The 22375-nt window shown below is 49.3% G+C and overlaps 1 protein-coding gene across 1 annotated transcript in view; it reads left to right on the top strand.

Annotated features, from left to right (window-relative positions):
* Positions 1-1741: 1741 nt before the first annotated feature.
* Positions 1742-22375, top strand: part of TRAP1 (TNF receptor associated protein 1) — a 60096-nt gene continuing 39462 nt past the window's right edge. The window contains exon 1 of the mRNA XM_007939576.1: positions 1742-1829. Within this exon, the coding sequence (XP_007937767.1) occupies positions 1742-1829 (88 nt within the window). The remainder of the gene's footprint in view (positions 1830-22375) is intronic.

Here is a 22375-nt window from a genome sequence, read left to right as displayed (position 1 = left end):
AATTGATGCGACTGAATATACTGACTATACCACGGACCTGCAGAGAATAAACCAATCTTAGGAGAAGTACAACCAGAATGCTCTTTGGAAGTGATTATGACACGATTTCAGCTTGCTTACTTTGGACATGTCATGAGAAAAGCCCAACTGCTAGGAGAGGATGTCATGCTTGGTAAAGTGGAGGGTCAGCAAAAATGAGGGACCCCTCCATGAGACAGACTGACACAACAGCCACAGATGCCTCAAACATACCACCAAGCATGAAGATGGCGCGAGACCGGGCAGATGCTCACTGTTGTACATGGGGTCAGCATGAGTGACTGCCATCCTGACGGCATGCGCCACCGCCACCAACAACCCACGCTGAGTTGCCATCACAGTCCTGCAACAATGAAAAGGACTTTCAGAAACACACCAAACCCTGTGTACATGCCACCAGGTCACAAGTTGCTTCTCTGAACCTGAAGCCTTTAACATCTCAAACAAACAGGAGCGTTCTTGGCTCTGAAGCTTTGTTGGAAGTCCTCTGAGCTGTCTCTGAACTTTCTGACTGTCTGCAGATAGAGGGTGGGCAATAGTGGAAGCAGGGGGATTAGTTAGGAGGCTGCTGGAGTCTGGGGGACAGATGGCTCTTCCACTGGAATCTGCCACCTGTCTTTAGATTCCCCTTCTCAGGTCCTTGGAGTAGTGTCTAAGGCATTTGACTGCTAACCAGAAGGCTGGCGGTTCAAACGCCCCAACCACTCCTCTGAAGGCGGACTGGGCAATCTACTTCCTAAAGATTTACTGCCTCGGAAACCCAAAGGGGGTCGCTATGAGTCAGAATCGACTCAACAGCAGTAACTTTGGTTTCTGTTTGTTTTCTCAGGTCGTTAAGCCAGGAACTTGGGGTCATTTTTAACACCTCCCCGGGGAAAGCTCCCTGACACCCAACACCCCACCTCTGAGGCTCCTGAGGGGCCCCTAAGTCTGCAGTACTTGACACAAGCTCAGTTAACTCCGTTTTTGTACAATTCCGGGACGAAGCTGGCGAATCTCAAACTTCAGTGCCTCACAGCGTCTGGGGAAGGTAAGACCAGCTGGGTCCCGCTCCGGGTCGAGCAGGCGTCGGGAATGCAGGTTTAAGGCGCACGGAGGCCTGCGGAGACGAAGGTGCACTGCTCGTGTGTACCCAGACCCTACCCTCGCGCGGGGGTCAGTGGGGTGAGAGACCTGCACCCGGAGAAGCAGCCCAGCGTGGCTAGCGGGGAGGGTGCTGAGTTCACGTTTTGGCGAAGACAAGCGTGGAATTTCTGACTTTCAGCTACGTGCGTGCCTTGGTTTGGAAGAGACTGGCTTCCAGAGGTCCAGAAGGATGGCCCGGGAATGTTCATTGGTTACCGGGCGCCGTCTGCGCACGCCCGCCCCGTGGTACTCGTATCTGCCCCGTTTTGGGGATGGAGAAACTGAGGCCCAGGGTGCGTGCAAGGGCCCGGGGCACTCAGCCCACCACACCCAGCTTTGTGTGCAGGGACAGTCGCTCTTGACAACGCGTCACAAGGTCATGGAGGTCCCGCCCCCAGGCCCGACGGTCCCCGCGACACTGACGCCCCACGGGGATGCGCTCACCACCCGCACAGGCGGCCGACGGGGCAGCCCGGCGCGCGCCGTGATGTCACAGCGCCGCGCCCCCGAGGAAGGCCCGTCCTGCCGGCCCGCCGCCTCTGTGTGGTGGTGGGCGCGGCGCTGCAGGAGGACGGCCATGGCGCGCGAATTGCGGGCGCTGCTGCTGTGGGGCCGCCAGTTCCGGGCTCCGCTGCGGGCGCCGGTGCTGGCGGCCGCCCCGAGAGGTGAGGGGCGTCGCCCGGAGGGCAGCGGGCCGGGGCGAGCGGCGTCTCCTCCAGGGTTCCGTGAGGGGAGCCGTGACAGCCGCTGGATGTGGAGGGGCGCGAGGACGAGTGGCGTGTGGTGAGCGCTCAGCACGACTGGGGTTCATTTTGCTTGTCCTCCACTCGGGCACTGCCTCGTGTTCCTTCCAGGGAGTGACGCGGGCGAGCCTCCCGGGCGCTGTAGTCGCTCCCAGGAGGGGCTTCGCCAGCCCAGCCCCTCTCCCCACTCTCGTCCCCGGGCTCCGGGCCGGTTCCAGGCCGGGGAGACGCGGAGTGGCCGCGGTCTCGTTTCTCCGGGAGCTGACTGTCTGGTGGGGAGAGGCCGGCGGGAAACAAGCCGGTGCAGTGGTTGTGGAGGGCGGACGCTTAGAGCGGGCACGTGTGCTGGGAGCTACGTCAGCTTGGTGACGTGTTCGTTGTCCTCGGGGAACTCCCGCTCGCGGCGACCCCAGGCGTGTGCAGTAGCGCTGTGCTCCGTAGGGTTGTCAAGGCCGTGACCTTTGTTCCGAGTGGCTTCTGGGTGGGCGTTTACAGAAACAAACCCCGCTGCCATCGAGTGGATTCCGACTCCTAGGGACCCAGTGGGACACAGTGGAACTGCCCCGTAGGGTTTGCAAAGCTGTCAGTCTTTGTGGAAGCAGAGGCCTCATCGGTTTCCCGTGGAGCGGCGGGTGGGTTTGAACTACCGACCTTTTGGTTAACAGCTAAATACCCCTGCGGTACCAGAGCTGTCTAGGTGGACATAAGTCCCCTTAATTCTGTTGTCATTCCCCCGTCCCAGGGTGTTGGGTACATGTGTCCTGCACAAACCATTCCGCCTTCGTTCATTGGACAAATGCTGGCGTGCTTGGGCTGCCCCCTGCAGGGGTTCGGGGTTCGGAGGCTGCGCAGTGAACAGGACCCACAAGAGTCTCTGGGCGCCTGGTGGAGCTGAGGGACTGTGGCTTGCTGTCTGTGTCCTCAGGGCCTGAGGTCGGCAGATGTGCAGCTAATAGTTGGGGGTGGGGGCTCCATATGGCATAGTCTCTGCTTTCCTGCTTCCCCCCAAGTAACCACGGTGAAGATTTCTGCGTTTCTTCCATGCTTTCCACGCTCACTTGTTGGTTGCCGTAGAGTTGATGCTTCGTTTTTGACTGTTTGCACACTCAGTTACACACACATAAACGTATGTAACTACTTGTGTGACTTGATTTAAAGGAGACCAGGTTGTGCAGTGGTTAAGCACTGGGCTGCTAATTGAAAGGTTGGTGGTTCAAACCTACCCAGTACCTGAGCCAGGGAAAGACTTTGTGATCTGTTTACATAAAGATTACAGCTTAGGAAACCCTGTAGGGCATTCACCTCTGTCATATGGGGTCGCTACCAGTCGAAAATGCTCCAGGGTATCCAGCAGCAACAACCTGACTAATTTCATATAACAAGCGTTTTGCAGGCAGAATCCTTTTTTTTTTTTTTTTAAGCTCCCAGCATGCCTTACATATTTTTCACATCAGTATCCAGGTCTCCAGGCTTGCCAGTGGCTACACAGTATTCTGTAGTATGGACATGGCCTCATTCCATTCACAGCTTTGTTAATGGACACAGCAATGATTATTTCCATTGGTTACAAAGCTGAATGGAAAGTAGACTGCTGAAATGTGCTTGCACATTCTACTTTGTGGTATTTCTTTAAAATTCTGGAATTAGTTGTAGCATTGCTGATCCTGAGCCTACCTTAATTTACTTTAAATGTTTAAATTCCAGTTGCTTTCAAATATTCCCATCAGCTGGGAATGAGACTTCAGTTTCATCTTCTCCAACACTGAATATTATGGGTTTTATTTCCGCAGAAATATAGTGCTCTGTGAAAGATATCTTGTGTAGTTTTACATTTGTATGATTACTAAGTTTTTTTTCTTCTTCATTTGTTTCATGACTGCAGTGTAGTAAATTACCTGGTATGGCTTTTCTAGCCATAAGTCTTTGTAAACTCTATGGTGGAATTTGCTGTGAGAAACTGAGTAGCTTCTGATTGTTAAAATCATCTACCTGGGTGGGGTATTTCTGTTGTGAGCAGCAGGAAATAATGTTCTTGGAAGTTCATTCTCTCTCAGGTGCTTAGAATTCTGACATTATGATTGGTTAGTTTGGCCACTCTGCCATGCTCAAAAGGAGGCCTCCTAGAGGCAGAAGTCTCTGACTGCTGGCTGAGAAGGACATGCTGCTGAGAAAGAGACACAAAGAGACACGCATTGCTGGGAGGGAGACTGAGCATTTTTCCTGAACTTGAATTGTAGCCTGGTGCTTCCCTAATAACCCTATAATCTGTGAGTTCTGCGTGGCCACTGCAGCAAATTATCCAACCCAGCAGAGAGGTGGTGGGTGCTGCAGGAGGAAAGGCTGGTGTCAGGGTTGGTGAAAGGGCTGAAGGAAGGCAGCGTGTCTGGCCTCACAGGGACAGGCCTTGGGCTGCTGATGGTGATTCTGTCTTCCTCTTGTGGGGTTACAGGAGGTCAGAAGATGTGGCCTCCCTGCCCATTTGGCAGTGACATTTTTATATTGTCTGTGGATTTCATCTTCATATCTCTTTCTACTAACCCATTTGATTTTGTTGTATGCTTTCCTTAAACCACAAGTTTTAAAGTAACATTGTGTGTTAACAGACAGCTATAATTATTATTGTTTCTTTATTACTGTAATTTATTACTGGCTTTGTATCCAACATCTTCCTCTGTGTTTGGGACTTTATGGTAGTTAAGTTGTGTGTCCACTTGGCTGGGCCTGGTTGTGAGTGGCTGGGCAGCTGGATGCAGTTATTGCCCATGATGAGACTGGTGATCAAATTCATGGTGGAATCTACTGTGAGCAGCCCAACAGCTGCCTTAGGGGTGTGGTCTGCTTCCTGTGTATAAGCAGCAGCTTTGGGAAAGGCCTCTGGAGCTTTTTGGCACGCTTGGGTCCTGCGTGTAGCCAAGTCTTCAGTGAGTGTGGCCTGCCGTGTTGTCTGCCGATCTTGGGACTGTCTCTGGGCTTTAACTAGGGGCCTGCCATGTTGTTTGATAATCTTGGGACTGTGCATTTTATTTATCGACCTTGGCTTTGTCAGCCTTAGCTGACCTCATCTACCAGCAACTGCCTAAGTTAAGAGACGTCTCCAGCTCTAGCGGGCCGGGAACAAGAGGCAGAGCTGAAGCCCAAGGTCGAGGGGCTTTCAGCTGGCCTCTAGAGCTTGGCACTTTGAACTCGGACTTCTAGCCTCCAAAAGAGGACACATCCCTGTTTGTTCAAGGCACCCAGTTGAGGTATTTTCTGTTAGAATGGCAGTAGAGAACCAAAACAGATTTATTGTTTTCCCAGAATATACCCTGTGTTTGTTTTACAGAACAAGTCTGTAGGCTGTAAGTTTTCTCAGCTCGTGTCTATAAAGAGCTCTGCTGGTGCTGTGGTTAAAGCATTAGACTGCTAATCAAAAAGTCTACAGTTTGAACCTACTAGTTACTCCACATGAGAAAGATTGAGGTAGTTTGCTTCCTTAAAGGTTTACAGCCTTGGAAACTGTACGGGCCAGTTCTACTCTGTCCTATAGGGCTGCTGTGAGTCAGAATCAACTAGATAGCAGTGGGTTGGGTGTGTTTTTTTGAGGGGGGGGGTTACTGTGTCTGCAGAGACTTTTCTTTTGACCTCATTCTTTTTTTTTTTTTTAAATTGTGATTTGAGTGAAAGTTTACAGAGCAATTTCACTTTCATACAGCAGTTCACATATGCTTTGTCTCATGACATTGATTATAATTTACCACAGTGCAACAGCTTCCCTCCCACTTCTTCCCCGTAGTTACCTCTTCCCTGTGTCCTTCCCTCTGTGCACTCCTGCCCCTCAAGCTCTCTCCCTGTCTCCCTGTGCATACACAGCCCTTCTATTTTCCCATGATTGTTCCCTCCAAGGAGTGTACCTACCCTAGTGTAAATATTTACCTCATATGCCTGTCTTTTGTTTGGCTGGAAGCCACAGAAGTGGGTTCAGTTGCAGACCTGAAGAGCAGCTAGGGGCCATAGTCTCAGTGGTTCCATCAGGCTTTATCAGACCAGCAAACCTGGTCCCTTCCCCCCACCCAAATGATTTTGAGTTTTGTTCCACATTGTTCTCCCACTCTATCCAGGATCTCCCACATAGATCCCCCTCCAAGTGGTTGACAGTGGTAGCCCGGCACCATCTAGTTCTTCTGTCTCTTGACCTTGTTCTTGAATAGCAGTTTGGCTGAGTATTGACTCTGGGCAAAATCATTTTCCTCCCGAAAGTGTTGGTGTTGCTCCAGTGCCTGCCAGCACCACTGTTGGAAGGGTGCAGTCCTGTCCTCTGGTTCTCGTTGCTCTATGGCCAACCCTTGTCCTCCCCTCTTTCTGGAGCGGAGATTGTTTCTCTGTGTCCTTCATGTTTAAAGATGTCCCCTCCATGTGTGCTGCTGCAGGTTTTTGTAATTCATTCTTTGTACCACGTAACATAGCTTCCATTTTGGACGTATGTCTGCTTTCCAGCCCAGGGACATCTTTTCAGTCTGTCCCTTCCCCTCAGTCACCTCTCTCCTTCTGTAGTCTCTGCCGCAGTGGCTCTTAAACTGGGGTGGTTCTTGTCCTCCAGGGGCCATTCAGCTCCCTGGTGAGTCTGACCTCAGTCGTCTCTGGGTACTTCCTGGGCTGTGGTTCCTGTTTTTCTGTAGATATGGTCATACCTTCTTCATATCTTCCAAGGACTCCTCAGTGTTTATGGTCCATGGATGCCATTGTTTGCTGCCTTCCAGTTCTTTATGGCATTCTCTCTCTCTCTCCTTTATTGTGATAAACGTATAGGTAACAAACCCTTTCCCATCTAGCAGTCTTCCCCATGTACAGTCATTGACATGAAGTATGTTCATCATGCTGGTCACCCATCACCAGTGACTGTTCCCAAATTTTCCATCACCCTTAATAGGAGCTCATTGTCCCCTGACAATGACCCCTGAGTGATGTGGCTTCCTTTCCCTTGTGGCACCTTTCTTTTAAGTTATCTTTTCTCCTGTTGCTGTGATGCTGCACACAACAGGCTTTTGTGCACGTGTGTTACCTCCTAGAATCCCAGAATTAGAGTTTTAGATTGGAGTTGCCAACACAGGATCACGAGGAGCCCAGATAGACTGGTTGGTGCTCGAGTTAATGTCTTAGGCGTTCCCTGTTCTCTGTAAGCTGAAGGCTTTTGCTGGAATTTTCCACTGGGGAGTGAAAGTTGTAAGGGATGATCTACTGCAAGTGCTGGGAGGGGTAATGGAGTGGGTTCCTCATTGGTTGTAGGGTCATCTTCCTAAAGAACCCCACCTGGACCCTGGTCCAGAGAGTATGTGGGGGCAGCATTGTCTGACCTCCTCTAACTTCACTGGGGGAGACAGAAGCACCATCAACTGCATCAGCCCAAGGCTGGTTCCTATGAAGCACAGGTCAAACATGCTGCCACCCTCTATCCCTCTTTACCAATTCTGACACCAACCGTCCCTTGCACAGCGCTCTGTTCCTCTGCTGGGTTTGATGATTCATTGCAGTGGTGATGCAGAACTCAGAGAATACAGTTATGGGGTCTGTTAGGGAAGCAGCAGGTTACAAGGCAGGATACGGTTCTTCAGTCAGGACAGCTGCTTCTCACCTGTGCCATAGGCACCCTGCTCTCTGGCCCTTGGCCTTGGGCCAGGATGCAGAGCACTTCCAGCTTTTTCAAATAGGTGCCCAGAGAGGCACCCCACTCCACCAACAAGCCTCCTGCCCAGAGGCACTTGGCTTTCTCGCTCCGTGGTCTCCTGGTTTTACTGCCTCTGTCTCTCTGCAGTCTCTGTGCAGGGATCTTGGGTCCAGGGATGCACTCAACTAACTCCCTGTGCCTCTTTCTGGATGCCCGGGAGATCCTCCACTTCCACCTCTGGGATGACTCATTTTCAGCCTTGCAGAATGGCAAAACTGACCAGTCCCCCCCACATTAGGGCTCCACACACCTTATTTGTGCAGTCCCACCCCCACAGGGGTGTCATGTCCTTATCTACATCATTAACAAGCTATGCAGTGCCCTTGGTGGACCTTAAGCACCTGACATTTGCATAGTCCCACCCAGTTATCTGGTGGCAGTCACACAGACATTGGCCAGTGGGGCTGAAATAAGTCATGCCCTGCCCCGCACTCCCACCAGTGACTCGTCGGTGCTGCTGTTGGCTTTTCTGCTCTGCTCTCTCTCGGTGGAGCCTCTGCTCTTTGGTGGCTCCCCTCGGCCTCTGCTGCAGCCTCCCCAAGGAGCCGGGCATGTCCTGGTTTGGGATGGAGGGGAGTGCTGGTCAGAGTTCACTCTCACTGAAAAACTCGTGACGTTGTTAACGTCTTGGGACTATTCAGCTTTGGGATCTGTAGCTACTTGGCTTCTGCTGGCACACCCAGTCTTTGCTGTCCATCGGAGCCACGATGGCCCCACACTAGCGGACCACACAGGCAGCAGAGGACCAGGGGCCTTCAGTGGGCGGCGGCGTGCTTAGGGCTGGCTTCAGGAGCTGGGTTAACTGAGCAGTTGAAGAAGAACAAGCCAACCCAACCATTAGTGATTAGTAAAGGCCTTCCTAGCTGCTGCCTGAGTAGCTGACCAGAACTGAGACTCCACAGTGCAGTGATTACTTAGTACGGCCCTTCTAGCCGCAGGCCTCTGTTTGGTGATGTAAATCCTGGCCGCTTGGGTCCATTTTGGAGTGAAGGGTGGGTTGTGTCTTGAGTCACCCCCTTACTACAGGATGGGACTCAGTCACCATTCTTCACACCTTTGTATCACTTGCTCAGGTAAGGACAGTTCCCTTGAGGGTAAGGACTGTGAGGCTGGCGGGGGACTGGGCAGTGTTTCGTTCTGTTGTACATAGTTTCACTATGTCGTACATAGTGTTGCTATGAGTTGGAGCTGACAGCAGCACCTGACGGCAACAACAAGACGGGAGGGAGGACTCGGGGCAGGAGGGGGAGGAGTTGATGCTACAGAAGAGGGGGTGGGTACAGCTGTTTGGAAACGTTGAACATTTGAGACCCCCTTAACTCTGCCGCGTGGGGACCGCTCTTGTGCTGATCCACACATGTGTGCACCCCCCATTGCCACCCCGCCCAGCGCTCTGTGTTTTGCTCTCCCCTGGCGAGAAGAAGGGAATGCAGCCTGAAGGAAGAAGAGGGAGAAAGTCAAGTTGATGAGAAAACAGCATCAGAAGGAGACACTTCTTAGCCCAGAGCATCAGTAGACACCAGGTTGTAACAGGACAAACTTGGTGACTTAAGTGAAGGGAACAGTGCTGCTGGGCCAGTTACATTTGTTTCTTTTTTACCCAAACAGGACCCAAGACACATCAGGGTCCTTAGAGTGGATGGAAATGTCCCCAGCACACAGTCAAGCGAAGTGTTGCATGGCGTGGGCAGAGCTTTTCCCCAACCCCGTTGTTTTTGGTACTATGTGGCAGGCTTGCCCTCATGTGGAAGCTGCCGTTCATGTCATCCACAGAGTCTCCTCCCTGTTGCTCTAGCATTGGGTAAGCGTCATGTTGAGGAGGTTTATTTCTGGTGGGGCTGGTTGTGTCTGCTAAAGCCATTAGAAGTCACACCTGTGAAAGCTGGAGCCTGGGGGAAGCAGTGTTCCCTCGCCAGATCGGAGGTGTTACTGTTGTCGTCTTTAGACAGGTGATTCCTATCCCATATATTAAAAAAGGAAAAATGTTGCCGTTGAGTAATTTTTGACTCAGCAACCGTATAGGACAGTGGGACTGCCTCCCAGGGTTCCCAAGGCTGTAGTCTTTACAGAAGTGGACTGCTGCATCTTTCTCCCGCAGAGTGGATGGCGGGTTTGAAGTCCCAGCCTTTTGGATAGCAGCCAAGTTTAACCACTGCTTCTTTGAGTGCATGTAGATGAGGTAAATGAAAGGCAGGAGCAGTCGAGTCATGTAAGTCATCCTAAAAGAACGTTTTGGTTCTGTATCGGCCACACAACCGTGACTGGCATGCAGCACTTTCGTTTTGAGATAGCCGGCACAGACCCTGTGTTTAGAAGGAGGAGACGACTCTGCAGCAGGGCTGTGAACAGACCGGGAGGGTACAAGCCGCCCTCATGCACCTGGACTGCCAAGTGACTGACTGAGGCTGCGAAGGGGAAACGGAGAGAGCACATTGTCATTTTAGTTCAAGCAGCTGGGCCTCGTTCCAGCATTTATCAGGAAACGGAGTACCTGAGAGAATGTACCAGGAGCTCAGAGCTCACTTGTAATGTCCTAAGACACTTCGTTTGAACCATTATGATAGGGTGTCTTTCTGAAAGGCTTGGCTTATTCATTAGGTCATGTACGACTGCAGAAAGACTGTGGCAAAGATGTCTGACCTCCTCTACTTCACAACGGGGCTGAGGCTCTAGATCAGCCCAAGGCTGATTCCTATGAGGCAGAGGTCAGACATGCCACCAGGCTCTCCCCCGCTTTTTACATCTTCTGACCAGCTCCCAACTGCCCCTCCCACGGCATTCTCTGCTTCTCTACCAAACCCCAAAAAACCCAGTCACTGCCATCAAGTCGATACTGACATATAGTGACCGTCATTGGGTTTCCAGGGAAGTGAATCTTTATGAAAGTAGGTTGCCCAGTCTTCCTTCTGCAGAGTGGCTGGTGGGTTTGAACTGCCATCCTTCTGGTTAGCAGTCAGATGCCTTAGGCACTACACCACCAGAGCTCCTCTACTTCTCTGCTGGGTTCCGTAATTTGTTGCAGTGGCCACACACGACTCACAGACAGTATTCAGATTGAGGGGTTTGTTTGGGAAGTTACAGGTTACAGTTCAGGTTCAGGAACATGTTTAAGATACAGTTCATGATCAGGGCAGCCTCTCTTCAACTATGCTGGAAGGCAGGTTTTCCTCTAGCCTTCAGCCCCTCAGGCTGGCCTCTACCCTGCTCCGGCTAGTGGTAAAGAGCTGCTTTAGCCCTGTCAATAAATACCTAGAGGCACCCCACTCCACCAGCAAGCCTCCCGCCCAAAGGCACTCAGCTCGCTCGCCCAGTGGGCCAGGAAGCCCACTACTGCCTTGTGCCCAACTCTTGTTCCCCTGGTTCTGATGCCACTGTCTCCCTACTGCTGCTGCCTGCCATCTGTGGTGTCCCAGTTCTGTTTCCTGGATTGAAAAAGTCCAGCATAGGGATCTCGGGTCCGAAGGACGTGCTCCACTCCGGGCGTTCTTCCCTGATGGTGATGAGATCCCCCTTGCCGCCTGTGGAGTGGCTCATTTTAAGCCTAGTGAGATGGCAAAACTGACTGATCCCTTTACCTTATTTGCACAGCCCCACCCCCACAAGGGTGCTATGCACCTTGTTTACATTATTAGCAAGCTGTCCATACCCTTTGGTGGGCCACAAGCACCTCACATTTGCATGGACTCACTGTCTTGGTCTGGGTTCTTTTGAGAAGGACAACCTATGAAGCTTGTATGTGTATATATATTTATAAAAAGAAATTTATCTCAAGGAAGTGGCTCACACAGTTGTAGAGGCTGACAAATCTCAAGTCTGTGAGTCAAACGTCAAGTTGGGGGCTTCTCTCGACTCATGCTGCTGCAGGGGCTGACAAAGCCAAGATTGCCAGGTAGTGCAGCAGGCTGCTGGCTTCGGAGGATGAAAATCCAAAATCGGCAGGTAAAACGGCAGATTGTTTGCTCACCAGCTTTGAAGGCAACAGTCCCAAGATCAGCAGCCCACTGGTTCAAGTCCAGGAACTAGCAATGATCATGAGCCAGATGCAGGATGACCCATCAGACAGCCAGAGAATTTCCCCAGGGTGTCCGTATATAGCTTAGAAACAGGTCACAGCCCTGAAGAAACTCCCTTTCAACTGACTGGCTGCTCAGAGCTCATCATGGGGGTGACTACATTATGGCTGCTAAACCACTGAGAGTCATGGCCCAGTTGACACACAGCCCATCACACAGTTACAAACGGCATGGACAGAAGAGCCACATGAATGATTCGCTGAGCACAGCAACTGAACCTTTCCTGGATGTTTTTTGGGTCTGGTAGCATAGTGGCTAAAGCACTTGACTGCTAACCAGAAGGCTGGCGGTTCAAACCCATCAGCCACTCCTCGGAAGGAAGGTTGGGCAATCCTACTTCCGTAGTGATACTGCCTCGGAAACCCAAGGAGGGGTCGCTATGAGTCGGGGCCGACTTGACGGCACATAACAACAACAACAACAACAAGCATAGTGGTGTAGTGCCTAAGACATAAGACTGCTAATCAGAAGGCTGGCGGTTCAAACCATGAGAGGTCATCATGAGTCCAATCTGAGTCGACGGCAGTGGGTTTGGTTTTTGGCTAGCACAGCACCTAAGGCATCTGACTGCTAACCAGAAGGTTGGTGGTTGGAACCCACCAGCCACTCCACAGAAGAAAGACTGGGCAATCTACTTCCATAAGGATTTACTGCCTTGGAAACTCAACGAGGGTCAACACGTGAGTTGGAATCAACTCGATGGCATTGAGTTTGGTTTGTTTTTTGGTTTAGCATGACTTGCTATACTGTCTCCTGTGGTCATGCGTGGAGTCACAGGGCGGTGGAAACAGTTAAAGTGCTCAGCTGCTAACTGCACAGTTGGAGGTTGGAGTCCACCCAGGACCCCTCAGAAAACGGGCCTGGGGATGCACTTGGAAAAACTGAGCCGTGGAGGGGGGCACAGTCCGACCCCAAGACGCCCAGGGTCGCCCTGAGGCAGAGTCGGCTTCAGGGCATATGGTTTGGTTATAATGCAGAGATCCCTGCCGAGTCTTTGAGGGGTAAAGAACCTTTGTCTACAAGTGTCTTCACACTGAAACTGCATTTTGAGGTCTTCTGCCTACTTTGTACTTAAGATTGTTGCCTCGCTCATTGTAGCTACCTTGTCAGGCTTCTGGAGCTGGGTCACATCTCCCTTTGCCCGTTTTCAGATGAGGATTAGGAAACTGGGCAATCAAGCTTGCTGGGGTGCTGCATGTTTTCAAGTAGAGGGAAGGGTTCTGTGTGAGGACAGTAGTCTGCCCTCAGCAGAGCGCGGTGTGTCGGTTTCTATAACTGACTGTTGAAAGGTGCCCCCCTTTTTGTTTTATCTTGTCCTGTATTCAAGGAGTTTCTCTCTCTCTGTAAATATCAGTGTAGCTTAGTTGGGAATGCTTAGAGCAGGCTCTGAGACACAGGGAGTTCAAGAAACGGTGAAAGTGGCCGAGAATGCAGAGGTAAGAGCTCAGAAAATTTCAAAGAATACGAAAGTAGGAAGTGAGGCCTTTCTGTGTTTGTGAGGCACCTGCAGAGCTTGAGCAGAACGTTTGCGGGAAGTACCGACGTGAGTCACCAACAGTGGTATCCAGTGAAAATGGGAGACAGCGGAAACCTGCCCTGGTGACCTGGGGGAGCATAGCGCGTCATGCTCAGAGCATAACGCTGTGGGGTGGAGGGGAGGGGTTCTGGGAAACACGGCGGCGCCCTTCCAGAGAACGGCAGCTTTTCCAGCAGAGGATTCCGCCTTGTGGGAGAGCGTTTTTCTGCTGCTTGCTGACTCAGAAGTCCCTTTAACGCACAGGAATTTAAATTTATGTGTTTCAGGGTTATTTCATGTGGTATGTATGTCTCTAGTATTCCATGCTGGGGAGGACCGTGAGGTACTCAACTGCCCTCCAGTCAATGGCGTTGAAGTTGTTACTAAACTTTTGAATCATGGATGGTTTTGCCAGCAGTCTCCCCACACCTTCACCACTGCTAGAATTACAGTATTTTTTCAATCTTTGTCGATCTGACAGTGAAGCTATACAAAAAAAAAGAAAGAAAACTCACAGTCCTCGAGTCAATTCTGACTCATAGCGACCCCTCCTTGGGTTTCCAAGACCGTTATCTCTACAGAGGTAGATTGCCCAACCTTCCTTCCGAGGAGTGGCTGGTGGGTTTGAACTGCCAGCCTTTTGGTTAGCAGTCAAATGCCTTAGGCACTACACCACCAGAGCTCCCCAGTGAAGCTATACCTTGTTTTAAAATGTGTTAAGGAGCTCTGGTGGCGCAGCAGTTAAGGCATTCGGCCGCTAACCAGAATGTCAGCAATTTGATCCCACCAGCTGCTCTGCGGGAGAAAGATGAGGCGGTCCGCTTTGGTAAAGATGGACAACTTTGGAAACGCCATGGGGCAGCTCCGCTCCATCCTGTAGGGTTGCTGTGTGTCAGGAGGGACTTGATGGCAGTGGGTTGGAATGTGTTTCCTTAGAACGCACCGCGGCATCTTTCTCGGTGACTCCAGCCGTCGGTGCGCTTTGTAAGCGGCCGTTTCTCTTTTGGGCTGTTACCTTTTTCTTATCGTAAGGAATCTCAGGGTGCTCAGGTAACTAGCCTTCTGTTGTCTGTTTCAGATAGTTTTTCCTGGTGTCCCATTTGCCCGCTGAAGATTGATTTATTTTGTACTTTAAAACCAACTGCTTTGTGGTCCTTTATTACAGCAGCCATAATGAACTAATACCACCAGCGTTCCCTGGGGCATGGTGAGTTTAGTTTTGAAGCGCCCTCACATTTATGGCTTCTCAGCCAATGTCTCGAGTTTGGAAAGGTTCCCTCATTCTTAAATCATTAAGGATAGGATCTTGAGATGTTCAGCATCATTAGCCGTTAGGCAGGGAACTCACATCAAAACCACAGTGAGGAAGTGCCTCACAGCCACTAGCATGGCAGTGATTGAGAATTCATTGGACACGTGTTGGTGAGGATGTGGAGAAGTGAACCCTCGTCCACTGCTCTAGTGAGATGTGAAAATGGGGCAGAGACCTGGGACGGCAGTCTGGCGGTTCTGCTAAAGGGTAATCAGAGTCACCGTGTGACTCAGCAGTTCTGCTCTCAGATCTGCACCCGAGAGAAGGGAAAACATTTGTCCACACAAAAACCTGGACATAGGTATTTATAGCAGCGTTATCAGAGTAGACAAAGAGTGGACCCCCTCTGACTGCCTGTCAACCGATGACTGGATTAGCAAACGTGATCTGTCCATCCAGCGGAGTCTTCTCAGCCATTAGTCTGTTTTAGTCTCTGGTATCAGCACCTGGGGAGCTTCCGCTCCCTTTTCTAGAGTTGGTCTCATCGCCCCACATATAGAGGTACCATAGTGTGTTTAACGAGCCCTCCCCAGGTGGGCGTTCGGGTGGTTTCTGGTCATCTGCGTGACGGCACTGTGATAACGAACAGCCTTTACGTCCCCTCACATGTGGGCAGGTGTGTCCATAGACTGGAGTCCCCAGTGGGCATTGCTGGATTGAAGGGCAGAGGCCACGTTGCTGCCCTCGCCCAAAGCAGCGGATGTCCCGTCGGTGTCCCCGAGGCACTGTGCGTCGCAGTTGGCTTGACAGTGAGGAAGCACACCGTTGGCCTCACTCCCTTCATCTGAGTTGGTGCCGATCATCTGAGTTTTGAACTGGAGGGAGGCCCTTCCGCCAGGGAGTGTGGGATGCACGGAGCCAGGACCACCTGACCCCTTCATCCCTGCAGCCACAGCTCCAACTCATGCTTCAGCTCGGCAAGAGGGTTGAAGGAGACCTGCCCCCGGCCCAGCACTTGCTAAAGGCAGCCCTGCTTCCTTACGCCTTGCCTGTGGTCTGCAACCTGGAGTCTCTCACTAGGCTCTTCCGTGCTCCTAGGATCCACATGGGAACACGAGCCTGTGTGGGGAACGTGGCTTCCGTTAGTCTCCGGTCCTGGCGCCTGCAGGCACTTGCCCCTGTTGCACTGAGGTCCCTGAACCCTATCCCAGCAGGCTCTTCAGGTCCAGTTGTTTGATGGGATCTTAGGCCCCCCACCTTGTTGTTGGCCTGGCTCTCCAGATACCCCATGCCTGGAGATTACCTCTCCCCGCCCCGTTGCTGGACTATAGTTGGTGTTGGGGTGTCCGGAAGGCTTCGGCTTACAGCTCTGGGCTTGTCCCCGGAACCTGCAGCTGGCTCTCCCTTCCGTGCCGGCCAGCCCTGCTTCGCTTCTCCAGGCCTGCTTCTGCCTGCTTAGCACTTCATTGCTAACCGAAAGGTCAGTGGCTCAAACCCACCAGCCACTCTGCGGGAGAGAGGTGTGGCAGTCAGCTTCTGTAAAGGTGGTGGTTTTTATTTGCCGTCGAGTCCAACTCATAGTGACCCCTCCTTGGGTTTCCAGGCAGTACACTATGGAAGTAGACTGCCCGACCCTTGGAACCCTGGCGGGAAGGTCTACTCCTCCCTGTAGGTTGCTGTGAGTTGAAATCCTCTTGACGGCAGCAAGTATCTTACATATATTTCCTCCGAATTTTCTTCCACTCTGTGGGTGGTCTTTTCCCTTCGCTGATGAAGCCCTGTGAGGCTCAGAAGTCTCTCGTTTTTTTGAAGGCCCGTCTGTCTGTCTTGTCTCCAGTTGCTCAGCTCTTGTTACCAGAGCTGATCCCCTGTCTTAAACACTAGGTCGTGTGTTTGCTTTATGTTTGATGGGTGTTAATCCCTTGTCAGTTGCTAAAACCAAAAAACCAAACTCACTGCTGTGGAGTCAGGTCTGACCTGTAGCAACCCCTCCTTGGGTCTCTGAGGTGGTATCTCTATGGTAGTAGATGTCCAACCTTCCTTCCAAGGAGTGGCTGGTGGGTTTGAACCGCCAGCCTTCTGTTTAGCAGTCAAATGTCAGTTACTACGAGTTGCAAATATGTTCTTAGAGTTTGTAGCTCATTGCTTCACTCTGTGTGGCCTTTTTTTTTTTTTTTTTTCAGATGAACAGAGTTGCTAATTTTAATGAAGTCAGTCCCCTCCTTGATTATTAACCCCAGGGATGGGGCTGTGTTTGCCTGTGGCCTGTGCTCTTAAACAGAGTTGTATTGGAGCCAGGCCCATTGATTTGCATGCTGTCTGTCCCTGCTTCCCTGCTACAATGGCAGAGGTGTCTAGTTGCCCCAGAGACCACGTGGCCTGCAAAGCCTAAAATATTTGGCCCTTTAGGAAAAAGGGCATCCATCTGTGGCTTGCACCTGCATTTCTAGCAAAAGCTTCCTTGGCCCGTTTTCTCCACCCAGGAGGCAAGCTTTCCTTTGGGGCCTTACTCTTGTCTACTTGTGGCTCAACTCCCTGTGGGTGTCCTTTCCTCAGTCACAACGTGAAAACTGGAAATCTCCGCAGCACATTACCCCTTCTTCATGGTCTTGGCAGGGGTCCATGTCTGTCTCCTGCTTTGGCTCTGGGCAGGTTACAGGAAGGTCTTCACTGTCCACCATCTGTGACTTGTAACAAAAATGTCATCCGTGAGCTTGAGCTGAGCCCTTAAGGCCTCAGATGAACTGCTAATATTCTCTCGAATTAAACCTTCCATTAAGTGTGGCCTCCATCGAACTTGCAAAACATTTTCAGTGTCACCAATCACTTTTCTTTGTGTTCTGCTGACGGATGATTGTTAAGCTGGGCCAGGCATCGACCAGCTTGTCTGTTGCATGACCCCTGCTTGTCCTTCAAAACCATTGCTCTTGTCAGACTTCTCCTGTATGCGCTTAGAGTACTTGTCATCCTCCCACTGCTTCCCTCCCTTCCTCCCTCCCCTTGTATCCCCTTGTTTCCACCTGTGCCCCTTCTTGTACACTTATCCTGCTTTCATACGTCCAGCCATCATGAGGTCCCTAACCTCCACATTAAACACAAAGAGAACTGGTGATCTAGAAGAGAGTTCCACACTAGCAACCCACAGGCTGATCCTGGCCTAGAAACGAGCACCGTCAGGCCCAGACTCTGCCACATTATTAGCAGACATTTAAAATGGGAAGATTTCACATAAAACTTTGGGATTTCTTTTGAAAAGTTAAAAATTCTGACCATCTTTGCCTCCCTTTCTCAAGGGCAGCAGCCTGGGAACGCAGTAGCAGCAGCTGTGGCCTCGATGGGTGTGCAGCCTCCAGTTGGCCCCAGTCCCCACCACTCTCTTCCCCTCCTCGCTTCTGTCACTGCCATTTCTTTGGCTGTTATTTTTTTGTGGAGTAGAGTGAATTACATTGATTTCTTGTGCTAAACTAACCTTGCATTCTTGGAATAAACCCTACTTCGTCATGGTATATTAGCATTTTTATATCATTGCTAGGAATTGATTCGATAGCAGTGAGTTTGGGTTTTTTGTTTGTTTGTTTTATTTGGTGGTATTTTATTAAGAATCTCTCTCTGTGTTCATGAGGCTCATTGGCTGTTGTGAATGTGTGAGTTTGTGTGTAATGTCTTTGTCAGGTCTTGGTATTTGATTTAATCCTTCCTGCTAAAATTTGTGGGGGAAATATTCCTTTCCTTTTCTGCTCCTGAAAGAGTTTGTGTATGACTGGTGTTCTTTCTTTCTCCTGTTTGACAGAATTCAGTAAAACCGTCTGGGCCTAGAATTTTATTTGTGGAAAGCTTTTTAAAATTTTTATTGTGATTTGGGTGAAAGTTTACAGAGCAATTTCATTTTCCATATAGCAGTTCATACACATTTTGTGTCATGACATTGATCGCAATTCCCTACAGTGTAACAGCGCTCTTCCCACTTCTGCCCCGTAGTTATGTCTTCCCTGTGTCCTTCCCCCCATGCACTCCCACCCCCAGAGCTATCTCCCTATGCAGATGCTGCCCTTCTGTTCTCCCATGATTGAGCGCTCCAAGGAGTGTATCTACCTCATATAAATGTTCACCCCATGTGCCTGTCTACTGTTTAGCTGGAAGCCACGAGGGTGAGTTCAATTCCAGACCTAAAAGAGTGGCTAAAGGCCATAGTCTCACAGGTCTCCCCAGGCTTTACCAGACTGGCAAATCTGGTGGTTTTTTCATGATGTAGAAAGGTTTTTGAAAACAAATTCCGTTTTTTAAATACAGTCAATGTAATGTACTGTGTTTCATTTTCTGTCACTTGTGCTGTTTGTTGTTTTTCTTTTCTTCAAGGAGTTGGTTTATTTCATCTAAGCTGTCAGGTTTCTTGTTCATAAAAAACCCAGCCCAACCCAACCCATTGCTGTCAGGTTAACTCTGACCCAGGATGACATGACAGGACAGAGTAGAACTGCCCCGTAGGGTTTCCGAGGCTGTGATCTTAGTGGATGCAGGTTGCACATTTTTTACTGCAGAGCATCTGGCGCGGGTGCAGTTGGTGGCTGGGCCTTTACCACAGTGCCTGCAGGACTTCTAAAGGTAGTCGTAGTGTTCCCTTATTTTTTAAATGTCAGTAGGATTTGTAGTGTGATGCCCCTTTAATTCATGATATTGATAACCGATGTTTCCCTTCATGGTTAGTTTAGCTACCAGCTTATCAATTTTTTTTTTCTTTTTTTTTCAGTTTTTTTATTTTCATTAATGTTCTCCATTTGTCTATCTTCTATTTCACTGATGTCTGTTCATTGTTGTTTGTTCCCTTATCCTTTAGTTGACTTTGCATTTTTTCTAAGGTGAAACCTTAGAAAACTGAATTTTAGATTTTTTTTCTTTTCTGACATAATCATTTAAAGTTGTAAATTACCTTCCATGTACTCCTTTTCAACTTTTTATATATTTCATTTCATAACTCTGTGTGTGCATGTGTGTGTGTGTGTATTAAATTGTAGTTTGGGTGAAAGTTTACAGAGTGTATTACTTTCCCGTCCAAGAATTCAGACACACTTCATTTTGTGACATTGGTTGCACTCCCCTCAATGTAACAGCACTCTTCCCACTTCCTCCTGGGTTTTCCGTTTTCATTCCTCCCTTTTCCCTGCCCCTTCCTGCCTTCTGAGCTTTTTTGGGGAGGCAGACGCAGCCCTCTTGGTGTCTTATGGTTGATTGTTCTGAGTGGCACATTCCTTCCTGGTGTTAATATAGGCCTGCATACTGTTTGAGTGAAAGTTGAAGCCTGGGGTTAGGTTCATTTCCAGGCTTGAAATATGTCTGAGGACCACAGTCTTGGGGGTTCCACAGAGTAAGTCTGGTCTCTTTTATGATTTTGAGTTTTGTTCTACATTTTTTCCCCTCCGTCTCTGTCCAGGACCTTCTCTTGTGATCCTGACCAGAGCGGTTGATAGTGGTAGCGGGGTACCATCTAGTTCCTCTGGTCTCAGGGTAGTGGAGGTAGTTTGCCTGGTCTGTTAGTTCTTTGGCTTAATTGTTTCCCTGAGTCTTGGATTTTTTTTTTTTTCACTCTTCTTTGCTTAATATACTGTATTGTCATTCAGTTGGTTACTTACCAGTTTCCCTTGGGATTTCTTTTGTGACTGAACATGTTTATTTTCCAGCTACTTGGTGTTTTCCTAGCTATCTTACTGATCTTGACTGAATTCTCTTGTGGTCAGAACACTTATGCTGTGACTTCAGCCTCTTAACATTCGTAAGACTTGTTTTGTGGCCCATCTTACGGTCTAGCTGGTAAATGTACCGCATGCACTTGAAAGGGATGCAGATTCCACGTTGTTGGGTGAAGTGTTTTGTAAATAGCCCTTAAGTCCAAGTGCTGCACAGTATAGCTCAGCCTGTCTATGTTGTTTTTCCTTGTGTAGTCGTTCTATCAATCAGTTGAGAGGGGTGGTTAAAATTTCCAACAACGGTTGTGGAACTGTCTCTTCTTCAGTTGTGCTGCAGCTGTGTTATTGAGGAAAGGCACATTTGTGATGAAGTTTTCCTCACTGGCCCCTTGTGTCATTCCCTGGATGACTGTTTTGGCGCCACCTTCATTTGGTGGCATTGTAGCCACTCCGCCTCCTTGGGCTTTCTTTTCTGCATGGGTATCTTTTACCGTCCCTTTACCTGTCTGTCTCTGCACATTTGGAACGAGTCTCGTAAAGGCAGCAGAGTCAGTTCTGACTGTATTTGCCATATGATCAACTGTAGTCCATTAACCTTACACGTAATTATTGATGTAGTTGGATTTATCTTTGCCATTTTATTATTCGTCTTTTATTTGGCTCTCTGGTTCGCTCTTAATCTCTGTAGTTCCTCTCCTGCTTTCTGGATCAGAGAAGTATTTTTTTCAGGATTCCCTTTTATGCATCTGATGTTTTTGTAGCTGTATGTATCTCTTTGCATTTTTTTCAAGTGGTTGCTTTGGGATTGTCATGCCATGGCATGACAGTCTATTTAACTTTTACTTAACTTTTCAGTCTATTTAGAGTTAACACTGTAACACATTATATAAAATATAAACACCTTGCTACTGTGTAGGGGCATCCCTTCCCTTCACTCGGTCCCTTGTTCCACTGTCTCAGTCCTGACATGCACATTTGTTGTAAACTCCCTGAGACAGTGTGTAACTTCTGCTTTAAACTGTAGTATGTATTTTAAAGAGATCAGTAGAAAAGTGCTTTTGTATTTCCCTGGAGTTCTGCTTACCTGTGCGGTGCACTCGTCCTAGAGGTCCAGGTTTCTGTCTGCTGGTTCCATTCAGCCTGAAGACCTGTGGCATTACTTGTAGCGGAGGTGGGCTATTTCAGACTGTGAACGTGTCATGTCACCACACCACTGCCTCTGGACTCCTTTCTTTCTGATGAAAAGTTAGCAGTCCTTCAAATCACGGTTCTCTCATGTAAAATTTCTCTTTTTCTTTGGTTTTCAGCAGTTGGACTGTGCTGTGCCTACTGTGTTCATAAATGTTGTTGTTGTTGTTATTTGCCGTCTAGTCGGACCCGACTCATAGCGACCCCCCCTTAGGGTTTCTGAGGCAGTATCACTACGGAAGTAGATTTCCCCATCTTCCTTCCGAGGAGTGGCTGGTGGGTTTGAACCGCCAACCTTCTGGTTAGCAGTCAGGTGCCTTAGGCACTATGCTGCCAGAGCTCCCGTGTTTATAAATAGATAGTGGTTTATTGAGCTTCTTGAATCTGTAAATTTATGTCCCTGATTAAATTTGGGCAACTTTCAGTCATTATTTCTTAAATATTTTTTTCCGTCCCATTCTCTTTCTCGTCCCCTTCCAGGATTTCAATTACACACATATTAAACTTGTTGACAGTGTCTCATATCCCTGAGATGCTGCTTATTTGATTTTAATCTGTGTGTGTGTGTGTATTTTCTTATTGGATAAGTTCACAGACTTCCCTCTGGCATCTCATTCTGTTGTTAAACCCTTGCAGTTGTTGATTTTTCATTTCAAGTGCTGCTGCTGCTCTTGTGCTGCGGAGCTGGTTTTCCACCCTGTTCCACCTGCCCTGGGCGCTTTCCAGGCCGTAATCTTTACGACAGCAGATGCCCAGGCCTTTCCTCCTGCAGAGCCTCTGGTGAGTTCAAACCACCAACCTTTCAGTTAGCAGCTGAGCACTTAAGCATTGCACCATCAGGGCTCCCTTAATTTCAGATGAAGTAGTTTTATTTCTGGAGTTTCCATTTGGTTCTTTTGTTGTAGTTTATGCTTCTGAAATTGCCCATCTTTTCCTTCATTTCAAGAGTATTTTATGTGATTATAAACCTTCACATCACAATAGAAAAGAGGACAAGCACAAATACTCAGCATATACTAAAACAACAGCAATAACGGGAATGATAACACAATTCATA

Source organism: Orycteropus afer, unplaced genomic scaffold (genome assembly GCF_000298275.1).
Source record: "Orycteropus afer afer isolate SDZICR_OR568_19922 unplaced genomic scaffold, OryAfe1.0 scaffold00061, whole genome shotgun sequence".
Classification (NCBI taxonomy): Eukaryota; Metazoa; Chordata; class Mammalia; order Tubulidentata; family Orycteropodidae; genus Orycteropus; species Orycteropus afer.
Note: the sequence above shows the minus strand (reverse complement) of the source record. Positions and strands in the feature narration are given on the sequence as shown.